General features: G+C 36.9%; 1 protein-coding gene across 4 annotated transcripts in view; it reads right to left on the reverse strand.

Moving 5' to 3' along the window:
* The window catches only part of COG5 (component of oligomeric golgi complex 5), a 277,016-nt gene that overhangs the window by 247,947 nt on the left and 5,616 nt on the right, over nucleotides 1–23,453 (reverse strand). For 3 of the 4 annotated variants that reach the window (XR_014816125.1, XR_014816126.1, XM_021102595.2), the window contains exons 2-5: nucleotides 20,765–20,904; nucleotides 11,328–11,385; nucleotides 8,540–8,594; nucleotides 8,371–8,440 (exon numbers count right to left, since the gene is read on the reverse strand). Coding sequence is in view for 2 of the 4 variants with exons in the window: in XM_021102595.2 (XP_020958254.2) it covers nucleotides 8,371–8,440; nucleotides 8,540–8,594; nucleotides 11,328–11,385; nucleotides 20,765–20,904 (323 nt within the window). In the remaining 2 variants the exon portion in view is untranslated. Of the gene's footprint in view, nucleotides 1–8,370; nucleotides 8,441–8,522; nucleotides 8,595–11,327; nucleotides 11,386–20,764; nucleotides 20,905–23,453 lie in introns of all 4 variants that reach the window. The other variant, XM_084977452.1, reaches the window with a different exon arrangement.

The raw sequence follows: 23,453 nt of genomic DNA on the forward strand, positions 1-23,453 counted from the left end.
GCTTTCTTATACCAAATGCATTTAAATAAATTAGGAGCTCCAAGAATAAAAAGATTAAACAACAACATTAAAGTTTCCCCAAAGTTTAAAATGGAAATGTCTAGACAAAGTGAACAGAACAAAAATAGTTAATATAAAACCTCAAAAGCACCCTTGGATTTCAAAGCAGTCTGAATGGCAACAAATTTCTAAGATGAATGTGCCTCAACTTCAGAAAAAGTAAATACTGTAAACAAAGACATCAAAATGTACCTAGATGTTTTTCTTTTCTCTTCTTTTCTTTCTCTCTTTATAATAACTTGACCAAAGTTATTCAGTTTAGTTGTACCTATACAGGAGTGTAATATTTTTTTACAATAAGAGTACAGAAAATGAGGGCTAATATTTAACAACAATAATAAAAAGTGTCTATCTTAAACACAAACTATGACTTCTCATGCTTATAAACCATGAAAAATAAAAATATTCATAAAAGAAACTATCACAGCTTCAGAGAATCACTGCATTTTAGAGCTGGAAGAGAATTCATAAATCCAGTCCAAACTTTCATTGTTAAAAGATACTACCAAAAAACAAAAAAACACACACCACCATGACCACAACGACAAAAATGGTAATTATATGAAGTATGTGTTAATAACCCTATTGCAGTTAATTATTTCACAATATATACCTGTAGCAAATTATCACATTATACCTCTTAAATTTACACAATGTTATATGTCAATTATATCCACAAGCCACAGCAAGGGAAGAAAGTCAAGTTTGTTCATTGTTCATGCAGCTAGAGGGTTGAAGAATGCAGTCAGGTTTCATAACTCCCAGTCCAGAGCTCTGCATCTGTGTTATTATGAACCTAGATTTGATTTTAATATTTATACCTACAAGTAAGCTTCTGAAAAATATTTTCTACATTTTTACACATTTCACAGAATCAAAATCCAAAAATACTAAATTTAGAGAAGAAAATTCTACTTCATAGTCTTAAGGCTGTTGCATACTGGCTGTATGAACTCCCAACAAGTTAACTTTCAGAACCTCAGTTTAGTCACAAATAAATGATGATACATAACTTTTAAACCTAATTACAAAAACTGAATGATTCAGAATACTTGAAACTTTTCATAAAGTCTTGTATAAACATGAAAAAACTTTTTATCAAAAATACCTACCTAGGTAGTAAAAATAAATAAGATTCTTAAAACTTACTTTCAAAAGACTGTACTAAACAAAGGGGAGAAAAGAAATGCATGATTCTGACATGTTTAAGGTCTGGAGTTGAAAGCAAAGAAGTGAACTTACATTAAATTTTAATTTATCGCCTAAAATTAAGCAATAATCTATCACTGAATCAACATCATATGACGCACATAAAGACTAATGGTCCTGAAAAGTTCTGCTAATAAAACTAATTCTAGATCTTCATATATAAAGTTTTGTAAGCTAAAAAAGTTAATTTCCATCTGTGTCTGAAAGAAAAAACCTTTATAAAATTTAACTTTATAGAGACAAGTCTATTAAGATTTAAGCAGCATAATTACTTTCCTCAGTAATCAGTTAACAATATTACTCTATTCTTTCATAAGAAAAAAAATTCTAGTAAACTTAATGCAATGATTTTTAGTTTCAAATGAAAACCTTATTCTAAAAAGCAATATTTAAATCGCAAATTAACTATGGAGATTAAGTATTGTTTTAATGTATATTTTAACATAAAAGTAAGACTGCAGGAGTTCCCATCATGGCTCAGCGGAAACAAATCTAGCATCCATGAGGATGCAGGTTCAATCCCTGGCCTCGCTCAATGGGTTATGGATCTGATGCTGCCGTAAGCCATGGTGTAGGTTGTTGACACAGCTCAAATCTGGGGTTGCTGTGGCTGTGGTGTAGGCCTTCAGCTACAGTTCCAATTCAGTCCTTAGCCTGATAACCCCCATATACTGTGGGTGCAGTTCTAAAAAGACGGGAAAAAAAAAAAAAAAAAAAAGTATAACCATAGCTCCCATGCTTTGAGCAGCACTGGCAGTACCCACGCCCTTCTTCAGCTTGGGCAACTTTTTTTTTTTTTTTTTTTTTTGTCTTTTTGCCTTTTCTTGAACCGCTCCTGCGGCATACAGAGGTTCCCAGGCTAGGGGTCTAATAGGAGCTGTAGCCACTGGCCTATGCCAGAGCCACAGCAATGCAGGATCCAAGATGCATCTGCGACCCACACCACAGCTCACAGCAACACCAGGTCCTTAACCCACCGAGCAAGGCAGGCATTGAACCCGCAACCTCTTGGTTCCTAGTCAGATTTGTTAACCACTGCGCCACAACGGGAACTCCCTTGGGCAATTCTTTATGTGTGGTTCACCGTATTTCAGGTCCTCAGCCATGACCGATTAGGTCATGGAAACAAAGCTAGCTCAAAGGAAGCCATATCAAGGCGGTCACCAGTAACCTGTAAGTACAGTATTCTCCTGTATAACTATATAATCTATATTGTCTTGTATAAGAAACACCAAGAACTGTTACTGACAGACACTGTTCTTCCTCAGCAAAGTGAGTGTGCAGGATAGGGCAGAAGCTGAAGGGGTAAAAAATAGAAGCTTTGGGACAAAAGAAACAAGAATGAGAAGAAACGATGAGCAAGTGAAAAGGAGAATGAGGGTTAATCCTTAATGGCTGTAAAAGAAAAAAAAAAAGTAGCACAGCCGTAAAGTTGCAGAGACTGAGTTACAGGAAAGAGTAATTATGAGGGTGCTGTTATAGGCCAAGCAATATTCCATTGTCCCGTGGTGCCTCTTTGATTATTAAGACAGGTTCCTGTGTATCGTCACTGTCTACATACTCCTCAGTGGTTATCTCTGAAAGAGCCCAAATCTCTCCTCCTTCAGAAAAAGACTAAGACACTCAAATTCTTCTCATGTGCTCTATTTCTCAAGCTGTTATGAGAGACATGCATAAGCCCATCAAAAATTCTTACTATATTTCTTGTTGAGTAATACATGCTTCTTATTTTTAAAAAATACTGTAACTAGGGCAGACCAAGAACGAATCATTTCACTTATTTCTTAAGTATTTAATACAGTATGTAACATTATGCTACTGCTAGAAATTCAAATATTAACAATATATTATCACAGCTTTCAAGGAGCTTAGTCTTATAGAAGAGTGTGAGGAAAGGGAACATTACATAGAAAGTATTATAATGGAAATAAATTAGGACATTAAACAAACCAAACAATAGGAGTTCTCATTGTTTTGGCTCAGTGGTAACAAACCCAACTAGGATCCATGAGGACAAACGTTCGATCCCTGGCATCGCTCAGTGGATTAAGGATCCGGCATTGCTATGAGCTATAGCATACGTCACAGACACAGCTCAGATCTGGTGTTGCTGTGGCTGCGGTACAGGCCAGCTGCTGCAGCTCCAACTCCACCCATAGCCTTGGAACTTCCATGTGCCACCTGGGTGGCCCTAAAATGAACAGTAACAAAAAGAAACAAACAAGCAAAAAAAATAAAAAATAAATATTCTGCTCTACCAGAAGAGCAGGAGAGGACTTCACAAAAGCATTGACACATCGATTACAATTTAAGGACAACAACAGTCTGAGTTATACCAAAAAAATGTGCAAAGGAATGTGAGAATCCACTGCTAGTTATACATAATATACAACTGAAAAGAAAGTCCAACATTGCATTCAAAATTGATTTATTAGCTGAATATCCTATATCAATCACAACTTCAACATACAGAACCGGAGTTAACAAGAAGCAGGCCAGACCTAACCTTCAATTTTACCAAAACAGAGCCAACTACAACATTAGTTGAACACTTGCCAAGAGACACATAACTCACAAAGCCTAAAAAATGTATTACATGAACTCCTTACAAAATAAGTTTGCCATTACTGTATGAATGGTAACTCCTGTAGATGACTATTAATTACAATGAAATGATGTTAAGGCACATGTTAAGTTTTTGTTTTATCATCAGAGTTAGCTGACCTAGCAATAAAACAAGCAATGAGATATAACTAGCCATGTAAAACTTTTAAAATATTTCTGAATAACCCAAGTTTAAAAATGAATAAAAGAAATGAAATGAAAGCAGAAGTCCAGGCAAAAACATGTAATCAAATGTTCACAGCAATGTTATTCATAAAAAACAGTAACTAGAGGAATTCTTGTTGTGGCTCAGCAGGTTACAAACCCAACTATGATCCTTGAGGATGTGAGTTTGATCCTTGGCCTCACTCAGTGGGTTAAGGATCTGGCATTGCAGTGAGCTGTGATGTAGATTACAGATGTGGCTCAGATCCGGCATTGCTGTGACCATGGTGTAGGCCACCAACTGCAGCTCCAATTCAACCCCCAGCCTGGGAACTTCCATATGCCCTGAGTGTGGCCCTGAAAAGCAAAAAAAAAAAAAAAAAGCCAGTAACTAAAAACAATCCAAATTGTCTGCAACTGTGAATGGATAAACAAAAAGTGCTATGTCCATAAAATGGACAGATTCAACAATTTAAAAAAAAAAGGGGGGGGGGAATGAACTACTGTTAACAATCTATGACATGGACGAATCTTAAAGCATTATGCAAAGTGTAAAAAGCCAGGCACAAAAGGCTATTTAGTATATCTTATATGACTCCATTTATTTATTTATTTGGTCTTTTTGCCATTTCTTGGGCTGCTCCTGCGGCATATGGAGGTTCCCAGGCTAGGGGTAGAATCGGAGCTGTAGCTGCCAGCCTACGCCACAGCCACAGCCACTTGGGATCCGAGCCTCGTCTGCAACCTACACCACAGCTCACGGCAATGCCGGATCCTTAACCCACTGAGCAAGGGCAGGGATCGAACCCGCAACCTCATGGTTCCTAGTCGGATTCGTTAACCACTGCGCCACGACAGGAACTCCTATGACTCCATTTATATGAAATTAACAGAAAAGGCAAATCTATAGAGACAGAAAATAGATTAATGGTTCCCTAGGACCGAGGATAGGAAGGAAGAGGGATTGGTGGCTAGAACAGGCTAAATGACAAAATTCACATGTTGGAATCCTAATCCCCAAAGTGCTAATATTAGGAGGCAGAGACCTTGGGAGGTAAGTAGGTCATAAGAGTGAAGCCCTCATGAATGGGATTATTGCCTTTATAAAAAGACCCCAGAGAGCTCTCTAATCCTCTCTGCCAGTTGAGGATATAATAAGAAAATGACTATTTGCAACCAAGAAGCGGATCCTCACCAGGACTCAACCGCGCTGTAATCCTGATTTGCACCTCCAGCCTCCAAAAATGTGAGAATTAAGTTTCTGTAGTTTATAAGCCACGATCTATGGTATTCTGTCAGAGCAGCTTGAATGGAGTAAGACAATGACAAACACACAATGAAGGATCTTTTTGCAGTGATGGAAATGCTCTAACACTGGCCTGTAGTATGAATGGCACACGCTATAAACTAGCAAAGACATTTAACCAGTTATTTTAGTAATATTCCATATGTTCAAAAAGTTAAGTAGATAAATTGAAAAGTAAAGAAAACACCCATATCAAACTTCTGGAGATAAAAACAAAAATGTCTAAAATGAAAACTACACTAAATGAGATTAGCAGCAGATTGGCACTGAAGAAATGATTAGTAAACTTGAAGTGAAAGTGATAAAAATTATCCAAAATAAAACACACAGGGAAAAGCAGGCTGTGGGGGGAAAAAATGAATAGAGCATTCAGTCAGCTCTGGGTCATCTGTGGGACACCTTCAAGACACCTAACATATTACTAACTGTAGTCCCAGAAGGAGAAGAAACGGCAGGGAGAGACAAACTATTTGGAGAAATAATGGCCATAAATTTTCCATATTTGATGAAAATTTTACACCGACAAATAAAAAAGCTCAATGAACTATAAGCAAAAATGAACACACACACACACACACAAAGCAACTATACAATGGCAAATAATAGTGAAATTGCTCAAAACCCAGTGCTAAATGAAAACCTGAAAAACAGGGTGAGAAAAAAAATTTTATGTAAAGAAAAACAAAGATCACACATTTTTCATATGAAACAATGCAAATGAGAAAACAGCTAAGCAGTATCTTTGGGGTACTGAAAGCAACAAATCATTCAATTCTACGTCCAGCAAAAATACCCTTCAAAATCAAAGATGAAATAAAGATTTCTTTAGACATACAAAAGCTGAAAGAATTTATCAACAGCAGATCCACACCACAAAAAAGTTAAAAAGAAGTTCTTAGGGGACAAGTAAAATGATTCCACCTAGAGATATGGGTCTAATCAAAGGAAAGAAAAGCATGGCAACTGCAGAGGTAAATTATCTTTTAAAATCTCTTTAAAAAATGACTGTTGAAGGAAAAACAATAACAATCTATTGTGGGTTTATAACAATGTAAAAGTAAAATGTATAATAATGGCACAAAAGTGGGGAGGGAAGAAATGAAAGTATACTATTATAACGTCTATATACTATACGTGAAATGCTATAATATCACTAGAAGGTACACTGAGCAGTTAAAATGTATACAATATATCCTAGAGCAATCGGTAAAATTAAAAAAGCAAGAGTTAGAGCTAATAAACCAACAAAGGAAATAAATGCAATCACAAAAAAACTCAATTAACACCAAACAAGGCAGAAAAAGAAGAAACAAGGAGCAAAGAACAAACAGGACAAACAGAAAACAGATAAGAAAATGAAAGACTTAAACACAACCATGTCAATAATCACATTAAATATAAACGGTCTAAGCATCTCAATTAAAAAGCAGATTTTTAAAGACTGGTTAAAAAAGCAAGACCCAACATATAAATGCTGCTTATGAGAAATAAACTTTAAAATCAGACAAAAACAGGGAGTTCCCATCAGGGCTCAGTGGTTAATGACTCTGACTAGGAACCAAGAGGTTGCGGGTTCGATTCCTGGACTTGCTCAGTGAATTAAGGATCTGGCGTTGCCGTGAGCTGTGATGTAGGTTGCAGATGCGGCTCAGATCCTGTGTGGCTGTGGCTGTGGTGTAGGCCAGCAGCTACAGCTCCGATTTGACCCCTAGCCTGGTAACCTCCACATGCTGTGGAAGCGGCCCAAGAAATGGCAAAAAGACAAAAATAAAATAAAATCAGACAAAAATAGGTTAAAAGTAATTTGACGGAAAACTTTCAATGTTTCCATCTATAAAACAATCTCTTAGGATTACTATAAGGAAAAAGATAATGAAGGTAAAGCACTGAGCATATAGTAAACATTCTTTAGTGTTAATTACGACAGTTTATAGACTTTATTGCAATACCTTGTAATCATCAGCCTGTCTCCCCTACTCTTAGCTACTTGATAGAAGATGTCACAGTCATAATGATGCCTCCAGTCAGAGACTTAGGCCATGGTCTGGAGCAGAGTAAGGTTTGGTGATATTTAGTGAACTGAGGAAAGACACCAAAATGACCTGGGATTCCCAAAGCTCTGGCATACAGCAGACATTGAATATTAAAGACCAAATTATCAAAGGTAAAACAGGGGAGTGGGCCTGGATAAAATAGTACAATTGTAGACAAAAACAACAGGAAATAAGGGAACCAATAGGAAAAGGACATAGAACAATGGTAAATAAGATTCCCCAAGGGGGAAGGGAAAGGTGCTACTAATAAAAGACACACAAGAAGAAAAAAACAAAAAAGACAGGAAAGTATCAGGCCCTCAGATTACATTAATAAAATGTAAAAAGGGAGTGAGGAAAACAAAAGAAACTTTTACTTTGCTTTGTAAAACAGAGTGCAAATTTCCCAGATTTCTTAGGAAAATAATCCAAAGAGGGAAAAACACTGTAAGTATAAAATTAATCACAGCAATAGTACCTACACTGTACAAAGTATGAAACAATCTACATATCTAAATACAGGCAAATAGTCCTTGAATAATCGTGAAAACTATGTGGAAAATAAAATTTTAAATGTTTTGTGTATCTCTTCCATAAAGCTAGAAAATTACTAAATTTTAGTCAAAAAGTGAATTTCCTGAATAACCATAAGTACTACTATTGGAATAAGCCAGAGTTTTGGGTTCCTTACACTTGATCATAACGAACTGTAAGAATAAACATTAGGTTACTTTGTGTTCTCTATTAAATAATTCTGAATTCTAAAAAGTTAGTAAAATGATTATACACTCCAACAATAAGAGCGAAAATAATTCACTTGAATAGTAGTTTGTTTTTATTTTTTAAACTGGATATCTTCTTTTAAAGCGCTTTAGTATTTTTCCTTTTCTCTCATATTCTTACTGCCTCAGAATTTTCATTCTTTTGAAATCTTTCCACTTACAAAAACAAAATTAATCAAAAAGTATAAAGAAGTGACAAATGAGAACATACCTGAAGTCTTGCTAGTTGAGCAGTACGGGCTACTATTTTATTGTATGGCTCAACAATTTTTGCTTTCATCCTAAAGGAAAAACAAAGAGAGAAGTGACAAAATTATCTCTAAAATATTAATGTATAAAAATCTTTCCATTTCATTTACTTACAAAATTAATAACAGTACCTATCAACAGCTCCCTGTAAAGCTCCAATTCTTGTCTGCATCATTTGAAGAACACCTACAAAAACATAACAGCTTATATTACTTGACAAATTTATAAATTATCAAAACTGGGTTTAAGGAGTTCCCGTCGTGGCGCAGTGGTTAACGAATCCGACTAGGAACCATGAGGTTGCGGGTTCGGTCCCTGCCCTTGCTCAGTGGGTTAACGATCCGGCATTGCCGTGAGCTGTGGTGTAGGTTGCAGACGCGGCTCGGATCCCGCGTTGCTGTGGCTCTGGTGTAGGCCGGTGGCCACAGCTCCGATTCAACCCCTAGCCTGGGAACCTCCATATGCCGCGGGAGCGGCCCAAGAAATAGCAACAACAACAACAAAGACAAAAGACAAAAAAAAAAAAAAACAAAAATCTGGGTTTAAAAAAAACAAAAAGAAAAAAAGAAAGTTTTCAATTTTTTTTTCTGCCATCATCACAATTCAAGCAGCCAATCTCTTTTACCTAGACCACTGTAAAAGCCTCTAACTGGTATTACCCCTCCAATCCTTGCTCCACTAAGGAAGTCTGACAAGGAATGGGGAGTGATTGCTTAATGGGTGTAAAATTTCCATCTGGGGTGATGAAAAAGTTCTGGAACTGGATAGAGATGGTCGAACAACACTGCAAATGTAGTTAAACCCACTGAATTATATAGTTCAAAATGTAAATTTCATGTTAATATGCATTGTACTACAATCACAAACAAAGAAGCCTGAGTGATCTTTGGAAGTACAAATTATATCATACAACCCATTTGCTAAAACCCTTCCAAAGTTTCCCCTTTGCTCCTATGTCCACTGCCTGGTCTACAAAACCCTGAACAATGTGGAAATGACGTACTCTCTGCCTGGTATACTCTAAACCCAGTAATAAATAATGGACAACAAGTATATTATTGCCCTTACTAATCGCATAACATGATGAAGAACTATTTGCCAAACTGTAAAATTATTTTCAGGAAGATAGATCTTAAACTTTACTATTTTATTTCCCTTCAATAGGTTTTCCAGTATTATAGATACTTCTTTTGAGCTCCATTCTTTTAAAATTCAGTTTCTATATCCAACTGCCAGAGCTATAGCTCTGAAACATAACATTTAAGTCAATTTAAGTGTAGATATTGTTACATATTTGATGAAGAAATATTAGAATTAATTAACGTTCCTATCCACATACAAATATGTTTTAATATGGCTCAGTCCAAGAGAATCCTTTCTGGACCCAAGGACTTCCATTTTTCTGCTGGTTTTATGGTTTACTGACCTTAAAACTTGAAGAATGAACTCCCTTTACTTGTGATCATCACTCCCTTACATCTTATTCTTTCCACAACCCACTCTCAATAGCTTTCACACATACTCAACCAATACACATCTTGTCAAAGTCACCAGAAACCTCCAAGGTGCCAAATTCTATTGTCAGTTCTGTCTTCATGTTGTTAGAACTCTTAGAAATCCATGATACATTTTTTTAAAAATAAAAGACTTAATTTTTTTTGGCTGTACCTGTGGCATGTGGAAGTTCCTAAGCAGGGATCAAAGCCTGTGACCTGAGCCACAGCAGCAACAATACTGGATCCTTAACCAACTATGCCACGAGGGAATTCCCTCATGACTCCCTTCCTCCCTAAAACATTTTTTTCTCTTGGCTTCCAAGTCACTGCGCACTATGGCAGAAATTAACAGAACACTATAAATCAACTATAGTTCAAAAAAAAAAAAACCCACAAAGTATGGTTTCCTTGTTTCCAGAAACATTTAAAAATATCACGAGATTAAAAAAATCAATTTCCAATAGGAAGTCACTATTTAGACCCTCTTAATTATCCCACAAACATAATCTGATATCTATCTATCCTAAATATTCAAATAATAGTCAAACTATCATTTCTGAAATACTGTGTTCTTAATCAGGATGCTTTAGAAACAGTGTGTTTAGTGAGAATAATACCTTTGAGTATGCATAAGACACACTGGGGGAAGCATTAAAGAACACTGCATCACAGAAAGCAATATCCTTTCCCTTTGAGAATTTGGTCAACAAAGGGAAAAAAATCACTTAGCTCTCTTTTGATGTGCAATGATTAATAACAGCGATCGCAACACAAGTGAAAATAAAAAATACAATATTAACATTTCATATTTATGAAATGTAGTTCACTTCATTAAAGAGCAAATGAAAAATTCATAAGATGTAGTCAAACAAAAATAAGAGGGTTCATAATAAAAATCCATTGTATTGTTATTCTACTACGGCTTTCTTTGAAACTCTTCAAAAAATCAAAGTAAACATAAGGAAAGAATTCAAGCCTATTTCCACTATTTTGGTGGTGTTCACTATTGTTTTCATTCATTAAAAGTTACAGAAGTACTAACTATGTGCCGGGAACTGTTCTAAGCATTTAATCCTCAAAATAATGCAATGTTAGTACATATTACTATACCTCTTTATAAATAAAACTCAGGCACTGAAAGGTTAAATAACTTGTCCAAAGTTGCACATGTAGTAAGTGGCAAAGCAAGGATTTAAACCCAGATAGTTTAGCTCAGGGGTCAGCAGTTTAATTATTAAAGTTTTGTTGGAACACAGCCATACACGTTCATTTACATAGCACCTGGCTGCTTTCACTCTGTAAAGCTTAGTAGTTGCAACCAAGACAGCATGGCTTGCAAAGTCTAAAATATTTACTTTCTGATCCTTCACGTCAAGTTTCCAAGCCCTGAACTAGCTCTATATGACAGTTAATGGAAATATACCTTCTAAAGACTCAATCCCAGTTGCTTGTGCCAATAAATCTTCATGTCTTGCAACGACCTGAAAATCAAGAATGAATAATAAGCATTCCAAGTATTAGGTATTTTTCTTTTGTAGAATTGAAGGTCTCTCCCTATATGCAAAGGAGGAAAATGCTAATAACAAAAAAGAAAGATGTAAATTATAAAGGTGTGTTTGAGATGAACAATCGACAGGAACACAAACACGCTTAGAGTTTGACATACAGCCAAAGAAGTGTTTTCACTAGCTTCTTGATTTCCTAGTGGGATGTGCAGGTGTAGGTGTACCAAAACTGAAAAACAAAATAACAGCTAATTCTTGCCATGCTAATTCCCTTCAAAGGATGTTTTCAAACATCAGGTTTTTCTAGTTTTTTTCTTTATTACTCAAATGAATTTATCACATCTGTAGTTGTATAATGATCATAACAATCCAATTTCACAGGATTTCCATCCCACAACCCAAGCACATGCCCCCACCCCCCAAACTGTCTCCTCCAGAGAACATAAGTTTTTCAATATCTGTGAGTCAGCATCTGTTCTGCAGAGATGTTCAGTCTGTCCTTTTTTCAGATTCCACATGTCAGTGAAAGCATTTGATGTTGGTGTCTCATTGTATGGCTGACTTCACTTAGCATGATAATTTCTAGGTCCATCCATGTTGCTAAATATGCTGGTATTTTGTTCCTTTTAATGGCTGAGTAATACTCCATTGTGTATATGTACCACATCTTCTTGATCCACTCCTCTGTCGATGGACATTTAGGTTGTTTCCATGTCTTGGCTATTGCAAATAGTGCTAGTTCTTGAACTTAATTTAGCATCATCAAGAATACATTCTAATTTGTAAAGATAACAGAATCAACGCCCAACTATCCCTGAACATCTCCCTGCTTCTAGGTTCCCACTGTCGCAGCAAACTGTCTTCCCTGCAGAAGATTGATATTTTTAAGAAAATGAGGGAAGTGTGAAGAATTATATCAAAAAACATAAGCATTAAAAGCCACATGCAAGAGATTCCTAGAAACATCAAGAAATCATGCAAAGCTTTAGAATAATGCAGGAATCCTTATTATTCTGTACCCTTTATTACAATAAGAAGTTTCATGTCTAGTCTGTAAACAGAAGCTCCTAATCAGCAAAGATTCATTCACTGGAACCCCTACATCCTCTACTTTGTCCTGTTTCAGATATCACTATCATTCAATCAAGCTCCTCTATCACATCCATCTAAAATAAATATTATTTTTGGTCTCCTATGTCCCTTATCAGGAAGATGTTTGAATTTTCCCCAATACACTGATATGGTTGTTAATACATCCCTCCTAACAAAATGAATTTTCCTTAATTCTCTCTTCTTTGTCCCTTATGCTACTTTGGAAAGGTTGAAAAACCTAAAAAAACAACTACAAGTTCCCAGATTCCTCTGCAGTCAACTGAATTTCCAAGAGATTTAGAAGACAGAAAAAACAGGAAGGCTATCTTCCCATTACTGTTTCAGCTAGTAAGCAAGATCCTGAGACCTGAAAAACTGAAGACAGTTGAGAAAGCCATAATGATCATTCCAGAGTTGTGTTACCAAGTATCTAGAAGCTGAACTTTCAGTGTTATGAGAGGTAAGAGCAGGAGATTTCAGGCCTCGGTATTGGATTTACAGTAGATCTTTCAACCATGTCCACCCAATGCTCTGTATTAAATATCTCCCTGCTTTAAATACCTAGAGGGGTTTCTGCTCCTTGTACTAAAGCCCTAATACATACCTCAGTATACTTTTTGTAATTTTAACCATCTCAGTGATTTTTTTTTTTTAATTTTCCCACTGTACAGCAAGGGGATCAAGTTATCCTTACATGTATACATTTTTTCCCCACCCTTTGTTCTGTTGCAACATGAGTATCTAGACAAAGTTCTCAAAGTTCTCAATGCTATTCAGCAGGATCTCCTTGTAATCAGATGTGTCTGATAAGCCCAAGCTCCCGATCCCTCCCACTCCCTCCCCCTCCCATCAGGCAGCCACAAGTCTCTTCTCCAAGTCCATGATTTTCTTTTCTGAGGAGATGTTCATTTGTGTTGGATATTAGATTCCAGTTATAAGTGATATCATATGGTATTTGTCTTTGTCTTTCTGGCTCATTTCACTCAGGATGAGATTCTCTAGTTCCATCCATGTTGCTGCAAATGGCATCACGTCATTCTTTTTTATGGCTGAGGAGTATTCCATTGTGTATATATACCACTTCTTCCGAATCCAATCATCTGTCGATGGACATTTGGGTTGTTTCCATGTTCCAGCTATTGTGAATAGTGCTGCAATGAACATGCGGGTGCATGTGTCTTTTTTAAGGAAAGTTTTGTCCAGATATATGCCCAAGAGTGGGATTGTGGGGTCATATGGAAGTTCTGTGTATAGATTTCTAAGGTATCTCCAAACTGTTCTCCATAGTGGCTGTACCAGTTTACATTCCCACCAGCAGTGCAGGAGGGTTCCCTTTTCTCCACACCCCCTCCAGCACTTGTTATTTGTGGATTTATTAATGATGGCCATTCTGACTGGTGTGAGGTGGTATCTCATGGTAGTTTTGATTTGCATTTCTCTTATACTCACCGATGTTGAGCATTTTTTCATGTGTTTGTTGGCCATCTGTATATCTTCTTTGGAGAAATGTCTATTCAGGTCTTTTGCCCATTTTTCCATTGACTGATTGGCTTTTTTGCTGTTGGGTTGTATAAGTTGCTTATATAATCTAGAGATTAAGCCCTTGTCAGCTGCATTGTTTGAAACTATTTTCTCCCATTCTGTAAGTTGTCTTTTTGTTTTCTTTTGGGTTTCCTTTGCTGTGCAAAAGCTTTTCAGTTTGATGAGGTCCCATGGGTTTATTTTTGCTCTAATTTCTATTGCTTTGAGAGACTGACCTGAGAAAACATTCATGATGTTGATGTCAGAGAGTGTTTTGCCTATGTTTTCTTCTAGGAGTTTGATGGTGTCCTGTCGTATATTTAAGTCTTTCAGCCATTTGGAGTTTATTTTTGTGCATGGTGTGAGGGTGTGTTCTAGTTTCATTGCTTTGCATGCAGCTGTCCAGGTTTCCCAGCAATGCTTGCTGAATAGACTTTCTTTTTCCCATTTTATGTTCTTGCCTCCCTTCTCAAAGATTAATTGACCACAGGTGTCAGGGTTTATTTCCGGGTTCTCTATTCTGTTCCATTGGTCTGTCTGTTTTGATACCAGTACCACACTGTTTTGATGACTGTGGCTTTGTAGTATTTCTTGAAGTCTGGGAGAATTATGCCTCCTGCTTGGTTTTTGTTTCTCAGGATTGCTTTGGCGATTCTGGGTCTTTTGTGGTTCCATATAAATGTTTGGATTGTTTGTTCTAGTTCTGTGAAAAATGTCATGGGTAATTTGATAGGGATTGCATTGAATCTGTAGATTGCTTTGGGTAGGATGGCCATTTTCACAATATTGATTTTTCCAATCCAGGAACATGGAATATCTTTCCATTTCTTTACATCTTCTTTGATTTCTTTGATTAAAGTTTTATAGTTCTCGGCATATAGGTCCTTTACCTCCTTGGTCAGGTGTATTCCGAGGTATTTGATTTTGTGAGGTGCAATTTTAAAAGGTATCGTATTTTTGTATTCCTTTTCTAATATTTCATTGCTGATATACAGAAATGCGACTGACTTCTGAATGTTAATCTTATATCCTGCTACTTTGCTGAATTTATTAATCAGTTCAAGTAGTTTTTGGGTTGAGTCCTTCGGGTTTTCTATGTATAGTATCATGTCATCTGCATACAGTGACAGTTTGATCTCTTCTCTTCCTATATGGATGTCTTTTATTTCTTGTTTGTCTAATTGCTGTGGCTAGGACTTCCAAAACTATGTTGAAGAGCAGTGGTGAGACTGGGCATCCCTGTCTTGTTCCAGATTTGACTGAGAAGCCTTTCAGTTTTTCCCCATTGAGTATTATATTCGCTGTGGGTTTATCATAAATGGCTTTGATTATGTTCAGGAATGTTCCCTCTATACCCACTTTGGCGAGGGTCTTGATCATGAATGGATGTTGGACTTTGTCAAATGCTTTTTCTGCGTCTATTGAGATGATCATATGATTTTTGACTTTTTTTTTTGTTAATGTGGTATATGATGCTGATTGATTTGCATATGTTGAACCATCCTTGTGAACCTGGGATGAACCCAACCTGGTCATGGTGTATAATTTTTTTGATATGTTGTTGGATTCGGTTGGCTAAGATTTTGTTGAGAATTTTTGCATCTATATTCATCAATGATATTGGGCGATCGTTTTCTTTTTTGGTGGTATCTCTGGTTTTGGAATTAGGGTGATGGTGGCATCATAGAATGTCTTTGGGAGTATTCCTTCTTCAACCTTTTGAAAGAGTTTAAGGAGGATGGGCACCAATTCCTCTTTATATGTTTGATAGAATTCACCTGTGAAGCCATCTGGTCCTGGACTTTTATGTGTAGGGAGTGATTTTATGACCTCTTCAATTTCATTTCTAGTGATCGGTCTGTTCAGTTGGTCTGTTTCTGCTTGATTCAGTTTTGGCAAGCTGTAAGATTCTAGAAAATTGTCCATTTCTTCCAGATTGTCAAACTTGTTGCCATATAGTTGTTCATAGTATTCTCTTATGGTTTTTTGTATTTCTGCTGTATCTGTTGTGATTTCTCCTTTTTCATTTATAATTTTGGTTATTTGGGTTCTTTCTCTCCTCTTTTTAGTGAGTCTGGCCAGGGGTTTGTCAATTTTGTTCACCTTTTCAAAGAACCAGCTCTTGTTTTTATTAATTTTCTCTATTGTTTTTTGAGTCTCTATTTTATTGATTTCTTCTTTGATCTTTATAATTTCCTTCCTTCTGCTGACTTTAGGACTTTTTTGTTCTTCTTTTTCTAATTCATTTAGGTGGAGGGTTAAGTTGTCAATTTGGGATCTTTCTTCTTTTTTGAGAAAGGCCTATATTGCTATAAATTTCCCTCTGAGCACTGCTTTCGCAGCATCCCATAGATTTTGAGAGGTTGTGTCTTCATTATCATTTGTTTCAAGGTAGTTTTTAATTTCCTTCTTGATTTCCTCATTGACCCATTGGTTTTTTAGTAGCATGTTGTTCAGTCTCCATGTAGTAGGTTTTTTCTCTTTCCTTTTCCCATGGTTGATTTCTAATTTCATGGCATTGTAGTCAGAGAAGATACTTGAGATAATTTCTATGCTCCTAAATTTACTGAGGTTAGCTTTGTGTCCCAATATGTGGTCGATTCTTGAGAATGTTCCATGAGCATTTGAAAAGAATGTGTATTCTGCTTTTTGGATGTAGTGTCCTGAAGATATCAATTAAGTCTAACTTTTCTATTGTTTCCTTTAGGATCTCTGTTGCTTTATTGGTTTTCTGTCTAGAGGATCTGTCCATTGATGTGAGGGGCGTATTAAGGTCTCCTACTATGATTGTATTCTCATCAGATATTTTAAATTTTTTTATTATATTTTATTTACGGGTTTCATTAGCACTATCCCAATTTTGCTTCTGCAGAAAAATAATTGGAAAAGGCTCAGTTATCATACTAGGACTCAAAAATTTCCTCTACCTCACATCCAAAACAACTATAACTTGCCCCCTCTAGGAGATGCTAAATATATTTTAAGTTTTTATCAATTCCTTCAGATAAGGTATTACATGCAAAGAATAAGGAAAATGTCAACCACAAAAAGGCAGAATTTCAGGTAGCTCTTGCAAAAAGTTACCCCTGAGAAACCTAGGCAGAGTTAAGTGTGTTTTCCCCTGCTCCCATAAAAACTTGGTACAATTCTATTTAAAACAGGTATTACTTGCCTGCCATTATTTCTATCTGCATCTGCCACTGGTCTATGAATCCTTTGAGCCAGGAAATGTGTTCATTGTTCTATCTTCACAGCCTAATGCAAAGCCTGACAATTAAAACTGTCTTATAAATGTTTTTCAATAAACAATGATCTATTAACTATAAAACCAGAATTTTGGAGTTAAATTGATCTTAGACATCATCCTAGTCCTAAGCTGCTCGTTTGGTAGATAAAGTAAAACATAAATTTAACTGATTTTTATTTTTTCCATTATAAAATGAAAAAAGATAAAACCAAAACATCAATTATAATTAGTGAATAAAATTTCGGAAACTTAAAAAAATTTAAGTGGACACATTTCATATTATACCAGATCGAGGTTTCCCAGTAAATCAATTATTGATGTATTTGTTCTCTCATTTAAATATTTATTAAGTGCCTGCTCAGAAAAAAAGGTAACACTAGGAAGGACACCATAAAACAAACTTGTAAAACCTTACAATTATAGAACAGGAGGAATCTCCAAGATTTTCCACTAAAATATCCTTTTCCCCATTATTCACTCCAATCCATTACACATATTTTTTTAGAGAAAGCAAGACTCGGATTTCCCTAGTGCTCAGTGGGATCTGACACTGTCACTGCTGTGGCACAGGTTCAATCCCCAGTCAGGGAAGTTCCACATGCCAGGGGTACAACAGTTTAAAAAAAAAAAAAAAAAAAAAGTAACAGTAAAACTGAGCCTAGGACCCACCTCCTAACTACCCTTCTATTCACCACGAATTTACCAACTTACTATAATTTCATCAAATGTTACATTTTGTGCTCATAAAATGTGAACTGCCAATAGGAACACCCCAGTTTTTCCTTCCTTCTTGTTTTTCATGTTTTTTTGTTTTTTGTTTGTTTGATTGTTTGTTTGCTTTGGTGTGCAGTGGCTTTATGTTTTATCTCAGTTCCCAGACCTGGGATTGAACCCACGCCACAGCAGTGAAAGCACAACAGGTTTTGCTTTGTTTTTCTTTGCTTTTAGGGTCACAAGTACGGCATATGGAAGGTCCCAGGTTTGGGGTCGAATCAAAGCAGCAGCTGTCAGCCTACACCACAGCTAATGATAATGCTGGATCCTTAACCCAATGAGCAAGGGCAAGGATTGAATCCAAATCCTCATGGATACTAGTCGGGTTCATTACTGCTCAGCTGACATCGGGAACTCCTCAGGTTTTCTTATTCACATTGTTCTGCTTCTAAAATTCCATTTTCTACTATCTTTATCAAAGACATCCTATTTTTTTGCCTACCTATAGTCCTCCACATCAGTTAAGATGATGAAAATAAAGTATGACTAAAAGGAGAGATGGGTATATTCACTTTTTAACAATGGAACAGAATAGAAAATACAGAAATAATCTCAGACACCTACTGTCAATTAATCTTTGACAAAGGAAGCAAGAAAATAAAATGAGAAAGAAATAGTCTCTTCAGCAAGTGATGCTAGGAAAACTGGACAGCTGCATGTAAAATGATGAAACTAGAACACACCCTCACATCATGCACAAAAATAAACTCAAAATGACCTAAAGACTTAAACATAAGACAAGATACCATCAAACTCCCAGAAGAAAACACATGCAAAACATTCTCTGACATTAATCATACTAATGTTTTCTTAGGTCAGTCTCCCAAGGCCACAGAAATAAAAACAAAAATAAACCAATTTGACCTAATCAAACTTACAATTTTTGCACAGCAAAGGAAACCACGAACAAAAAAAAAATTAAAAAGAAGAAAAACAAAGAAAAAAAGACAACCTACATGATGAGAGAAAATAGCTGCAAACAATGCAACCAACAGAGCTTTATCTCCAAAATATAAAAACAACTTATACAACTCAACAACCCGAAAACAAACCAATTGAGGAGTTCCCGTCGTGGCGCAGTGGTTAACGAATCCGACTAGGAACCATGAGGTTGCGGGTTCGATCCCTGCCCTTGCTCAGTGGGTTAATGATCTGGCGTTGCTGTGACCTGTGGTGAAGGTTGCAGACGCAGCTCGGATCCCGCGTTGCTGTGTCTCTGGAATAGGCTGGCAGCTACAGTTCTGATTAGACCCCTAGCTTGGGAACCTCCATATGCCGCGGGAGCGGCCCAAGAAATGGCAAAAAGACAAAAAAAAAAAAAACAAAAAAAAAAAAACAAACACCAATTGAAATATGGGCAGAAGACCTAAACAGACATTTCTCTAAAGACATACAGATGGCCAACAAGCACATGAAAAAAATGTACAACATCACTAATTATTATTGTAAATCAAAACTACAATGAGGTACCACCTCACACCAGTCAGAATGGCCATCATTAGTAAGTCTACAAATAACAAATGCTAGAGAGGGTGTGGAGAAAAGGGAAGCCGCCTACACTGTTGGTGGGAATGTAAAGTGGTACAACCACTGTGGAAAACAGTATGGAGGTACCTCAGAAAACTAAATGCAGAGCTACCATATGATCCAGCAATCCCACTGGACAAATCCCAGCATATATGGGGACAAAACTTCCATTCAAAAAGATACAAGCACCTGTATGTCCAATGCAGCACTATCACAATAGCCAAAACATGGGAACAACCTAAATGCCCATCGACAGATGAATGGATTAAGAAGATGTGGTATATATACATAATGGAATACCACGCAGTCATAAAAAAGAACAGAATACTATTTGCAGCAACAGCGATGGAACTAGAGACTCTCATATTAAGTGAAGTAAGTCAGAGAAAGACAAATACCCTATGACAACACTTATATTTGGAATCTAATATATGGCACAAACGAACCTATCTACAGAAAAGAAACAAACTCATGGACATGGAGAACGGACTTATGGTTGCCAAGGGGCAGGAGGGAGGGAGTGGGATGGACTGGGAGTTTGGGGTTAGTAGATTCAAACTATTACATTTAGAATGAATAAGCAATGATGTCAAGCTATTTAGCACAGGAAACCATATCCAATCTCTTGTGATAGAACATGATGGAAAACAACATGAGAAAAAGAATGTATATATGTATGATTGGTGTAAGCAGAAATTTACAGAACATTGTAAATCAAGTATATTTATAAAATTTTTAAAGAAGAAGTAGTTTACAGATAACTTTAAAAGTATACTTGGAAGTAGTTCCCGTCGTGGCGCAGTGGTTAATGAATCCGACTGGGAACCACGAGGTTGCGGGTTCGGTCCCTGCCCTTGCTCAGTGGGTTAAGGATCCGGCGTTGCCGTGAGCTGTGGTGTAGGTTGCAGAGGTGGCTCGGATCCTGCGTTGCTGTGGCTCTGGTGTAGGCCAGGGGCTACAGCTCCGATTCAGCCCCTAGCCTGGGAACCTCCATATGCCGCGGGAGTGGCCCAAAGAAATAGCAAAAAGACAAAAAAAAAAAAAAAAAAAAAGTATACTTGGAAAAATATGCTACACCATGAAATATATGCATTTGTTCACCTAAGTATGCATTTAAATAACAAAAGGATTATTAAAGTGATATATTAGCACCCTGGCCTGAATAATCTGTATAATCCAGAAGATTAGAATTACCTGTAGGTGTAGTTCTTTATCCAGCTGACTGATTCCCTGGGCAAGTTTTGCTAGTTGTTCAGCAATTACAGCTTGATGAATAGATTGAGAAGTGTAAGTCTTTACATCAAAGTCTTCATTTAAAAAATCACTATAACATTCTGGGAAAAAAATAAGAAAAAAATCTTTATTAATTACACTGCATTAAACTACAGGTATTAAACAAGAGGACAATTACAATCATAGTGAAACATATTTTGAGGTCTTTCTATGCACCACGGACTGTTATAAATGCTTTCTACTATACATGAGAAGGAAGGGGCAGGTGGAATAGCAGAAGAATGGTGACATTCACTAAGAACTTATGTGTCAGGCACTGATCTAAGCACTTTATACATACTCAGTCATTCAATATTCAAACAACACTGTTGGAACAACCATCTTTCCCTTTCTGCAGACGAAGAAAGACACAGTCAGGGCACGCAACTTGTGCAACCTCCCTGAGATTTGAATCCAGGAAGTCTAGCTGCAGAACCCACACTCTGGACCACTATGCATACTGTTAAAAGCTAGCTTTTGCCAGAGAATCAAAAGAAAAATATGAGGTACAAGATTAAAAAAATCACTACTAACCACACCCTTTAACTCAAGAAAACAAGGTCACTGACGATGACAGCAGGAAAATTGACTATATTTGGTATTTATGGTTTCTGGTATCTCTAGATCAATGCACACATACTGTTATAATAAAGTGAATGTGCAATTTGAATAGAAGTAGGAAACTACAAAATTATAGGTATTACTGTTGAAAGTAGACCCTGAAGAGAAAGAAGAAAAAGAAGCGATGCTAGATGTTAAGAAGATATCTTTCCATATAAAAATCCAGAAATCTGTGAAAGGAAAATGGAGAGAGTTATGAGTTAAAAATAGATACACAGAAGTGAAGTCAATGTAGGTATAAATGACTAGCTCCTAACTATATGGTAGATCTGCTTAAGACTGCCTTGACAGAGATGATGAAACGAATAAGCACAACAAAGTACTTATGAAAAAATATCAATTGTCTATATTGAGTATAATGTATGCTCCATGAGAACAAGGTTCTTTACTTTGTTTACTACCACATCCACAGAGTCTGACACGTGGCAAGTGCTCAACACTGGTTGAATGAACTAGTCTATATATCAGCTGGAAGTCTCATTCTGCTAAAAGCAAAGACTCATTCCTGACTACTCTCAAAGTGGAGTTGAGTGAAGGATGGAAACTGGCCTTAATTTTGAGAATCCCATTTCCTTCAAGTTTGCCAGACTGTTCTCAGAATTAAGAATCCTGCCAGGTAGAGATGTGGAGATAGCAATTTCAAGACAGAAAGTTTAAAGGCAGCAAATTCAATGGCATGTTGTGAGAAATAGGGGAAATACTGACTTCAGTATGTCTAGATCAGTGTGCATGTGTACTGAACAATGTCAAAAGTAACAGGATTTGAGATTCCAAAGGAAGGCTGGGGTGTAGTCTGAAAAGGGGCAAAAACATCCAAAATGTTCAGACTATATCCCATTTAAGGTTTCAAAGCCAAGAAAGAGCTCTGTTAGCATTGTGTTGTAGAGCGGATTCTGGCCGCAGTATGGAAGATGACTAAAAGCGGATTGGCCCTGCAGTGGTGTCCTGGGGCTAGCTCACATTGGTTCCAGAGGGCCAACTGTTAAATTTTCAAGAATTGTGTGAGCTAGCTGACCTCACAATACAGTTATCTTTTTTTTTTTTTTTTTTTGCCTTTTCTATGGCCGCACCCACAGCATATGGAGGTTCCCAGGCTAGGGGTCGAATCGGAGCTGCAGCCAATGGCCACAGCAACTCAGGATCCAAGCCATGTCTGCAGCCTATAGCACAGCTCACAGCAATGCTGGATCCTTAACCCACTGAGCAAGGCCAGGGATCGAACCTGCAACCTCATGGTTCCAAGTTGGATTCGTTAACCACTGTGCCACGATGGGAACTCCACAATATAGTTATCTTAAAACTGATCATGGTGAGGGTATTTACCCTATGAAAATTGACATATAATACAAAATGAGGGCTTTTTCGATTTTCCCAGAAAGCTCATTTACCAGAACATCCACAGACAGAATAGAGCCACAGAGGCTAGTAAGATGGTACGTTAACAGCCCAAGTGACAGGATGAAAACCAGACCAAAAACGGTAGCACTAATAATGTCAAGGAAGAGAAAAATTCAGTAAATATTGACACTGTAACATATAAAACTTAGAGACAAGCTGAAAATAGGTGATTTGATAGACCTAGAGTTAAAAGAGAATTCTTAAGTTTCTTGATTAACTGACAGAGGGAATTCAGCTTCTCATGAAGTAGCCAACCAGGAATCTTTGTTTAAAGATGAACATGAATGCACTCCTGCCTTCAAGGAATTCACTACCTACATAGGGAACAAGCATACATCTAACTTACCACACTTAATTAACAGTAACAGAGACTGCCAGAGGAAAAGGTTAGGGGAGAGGGAATTAAAAAAAAAAAAAAAAAAAAAAAAAAAAAAGAATTTGGAGTTTCCATCATGGTGCAGCGGAAACTAATCCAGCCAGGAACAATGAGGTTGTAGATTTGATCCCTGGTCTTGCTCAATGGGTTAAGGATCCGGTGTTGCCATGAGCTGCAGAGTAGGCCACAGACACAGCTCAGATCCTGTGTTGCTGT

This window comes from Sus scrofa, chromosome 9 (genome assembly GCF_054392235.1).
Source record: "Sus scrofa isolate SSC_HxYL_T2T_F1_AM1 chromosome 9, Sscrofa_HxYL_maternal_Yorkshire_Landrace_v2.0, whole genome shotgun sequence".
Classification (NCBI taxonomy): Eukaryota; Metazoa; Chordata; class Mammalia; order Artiodactyla; family Suidae; genus Sus; species Sus scrofa.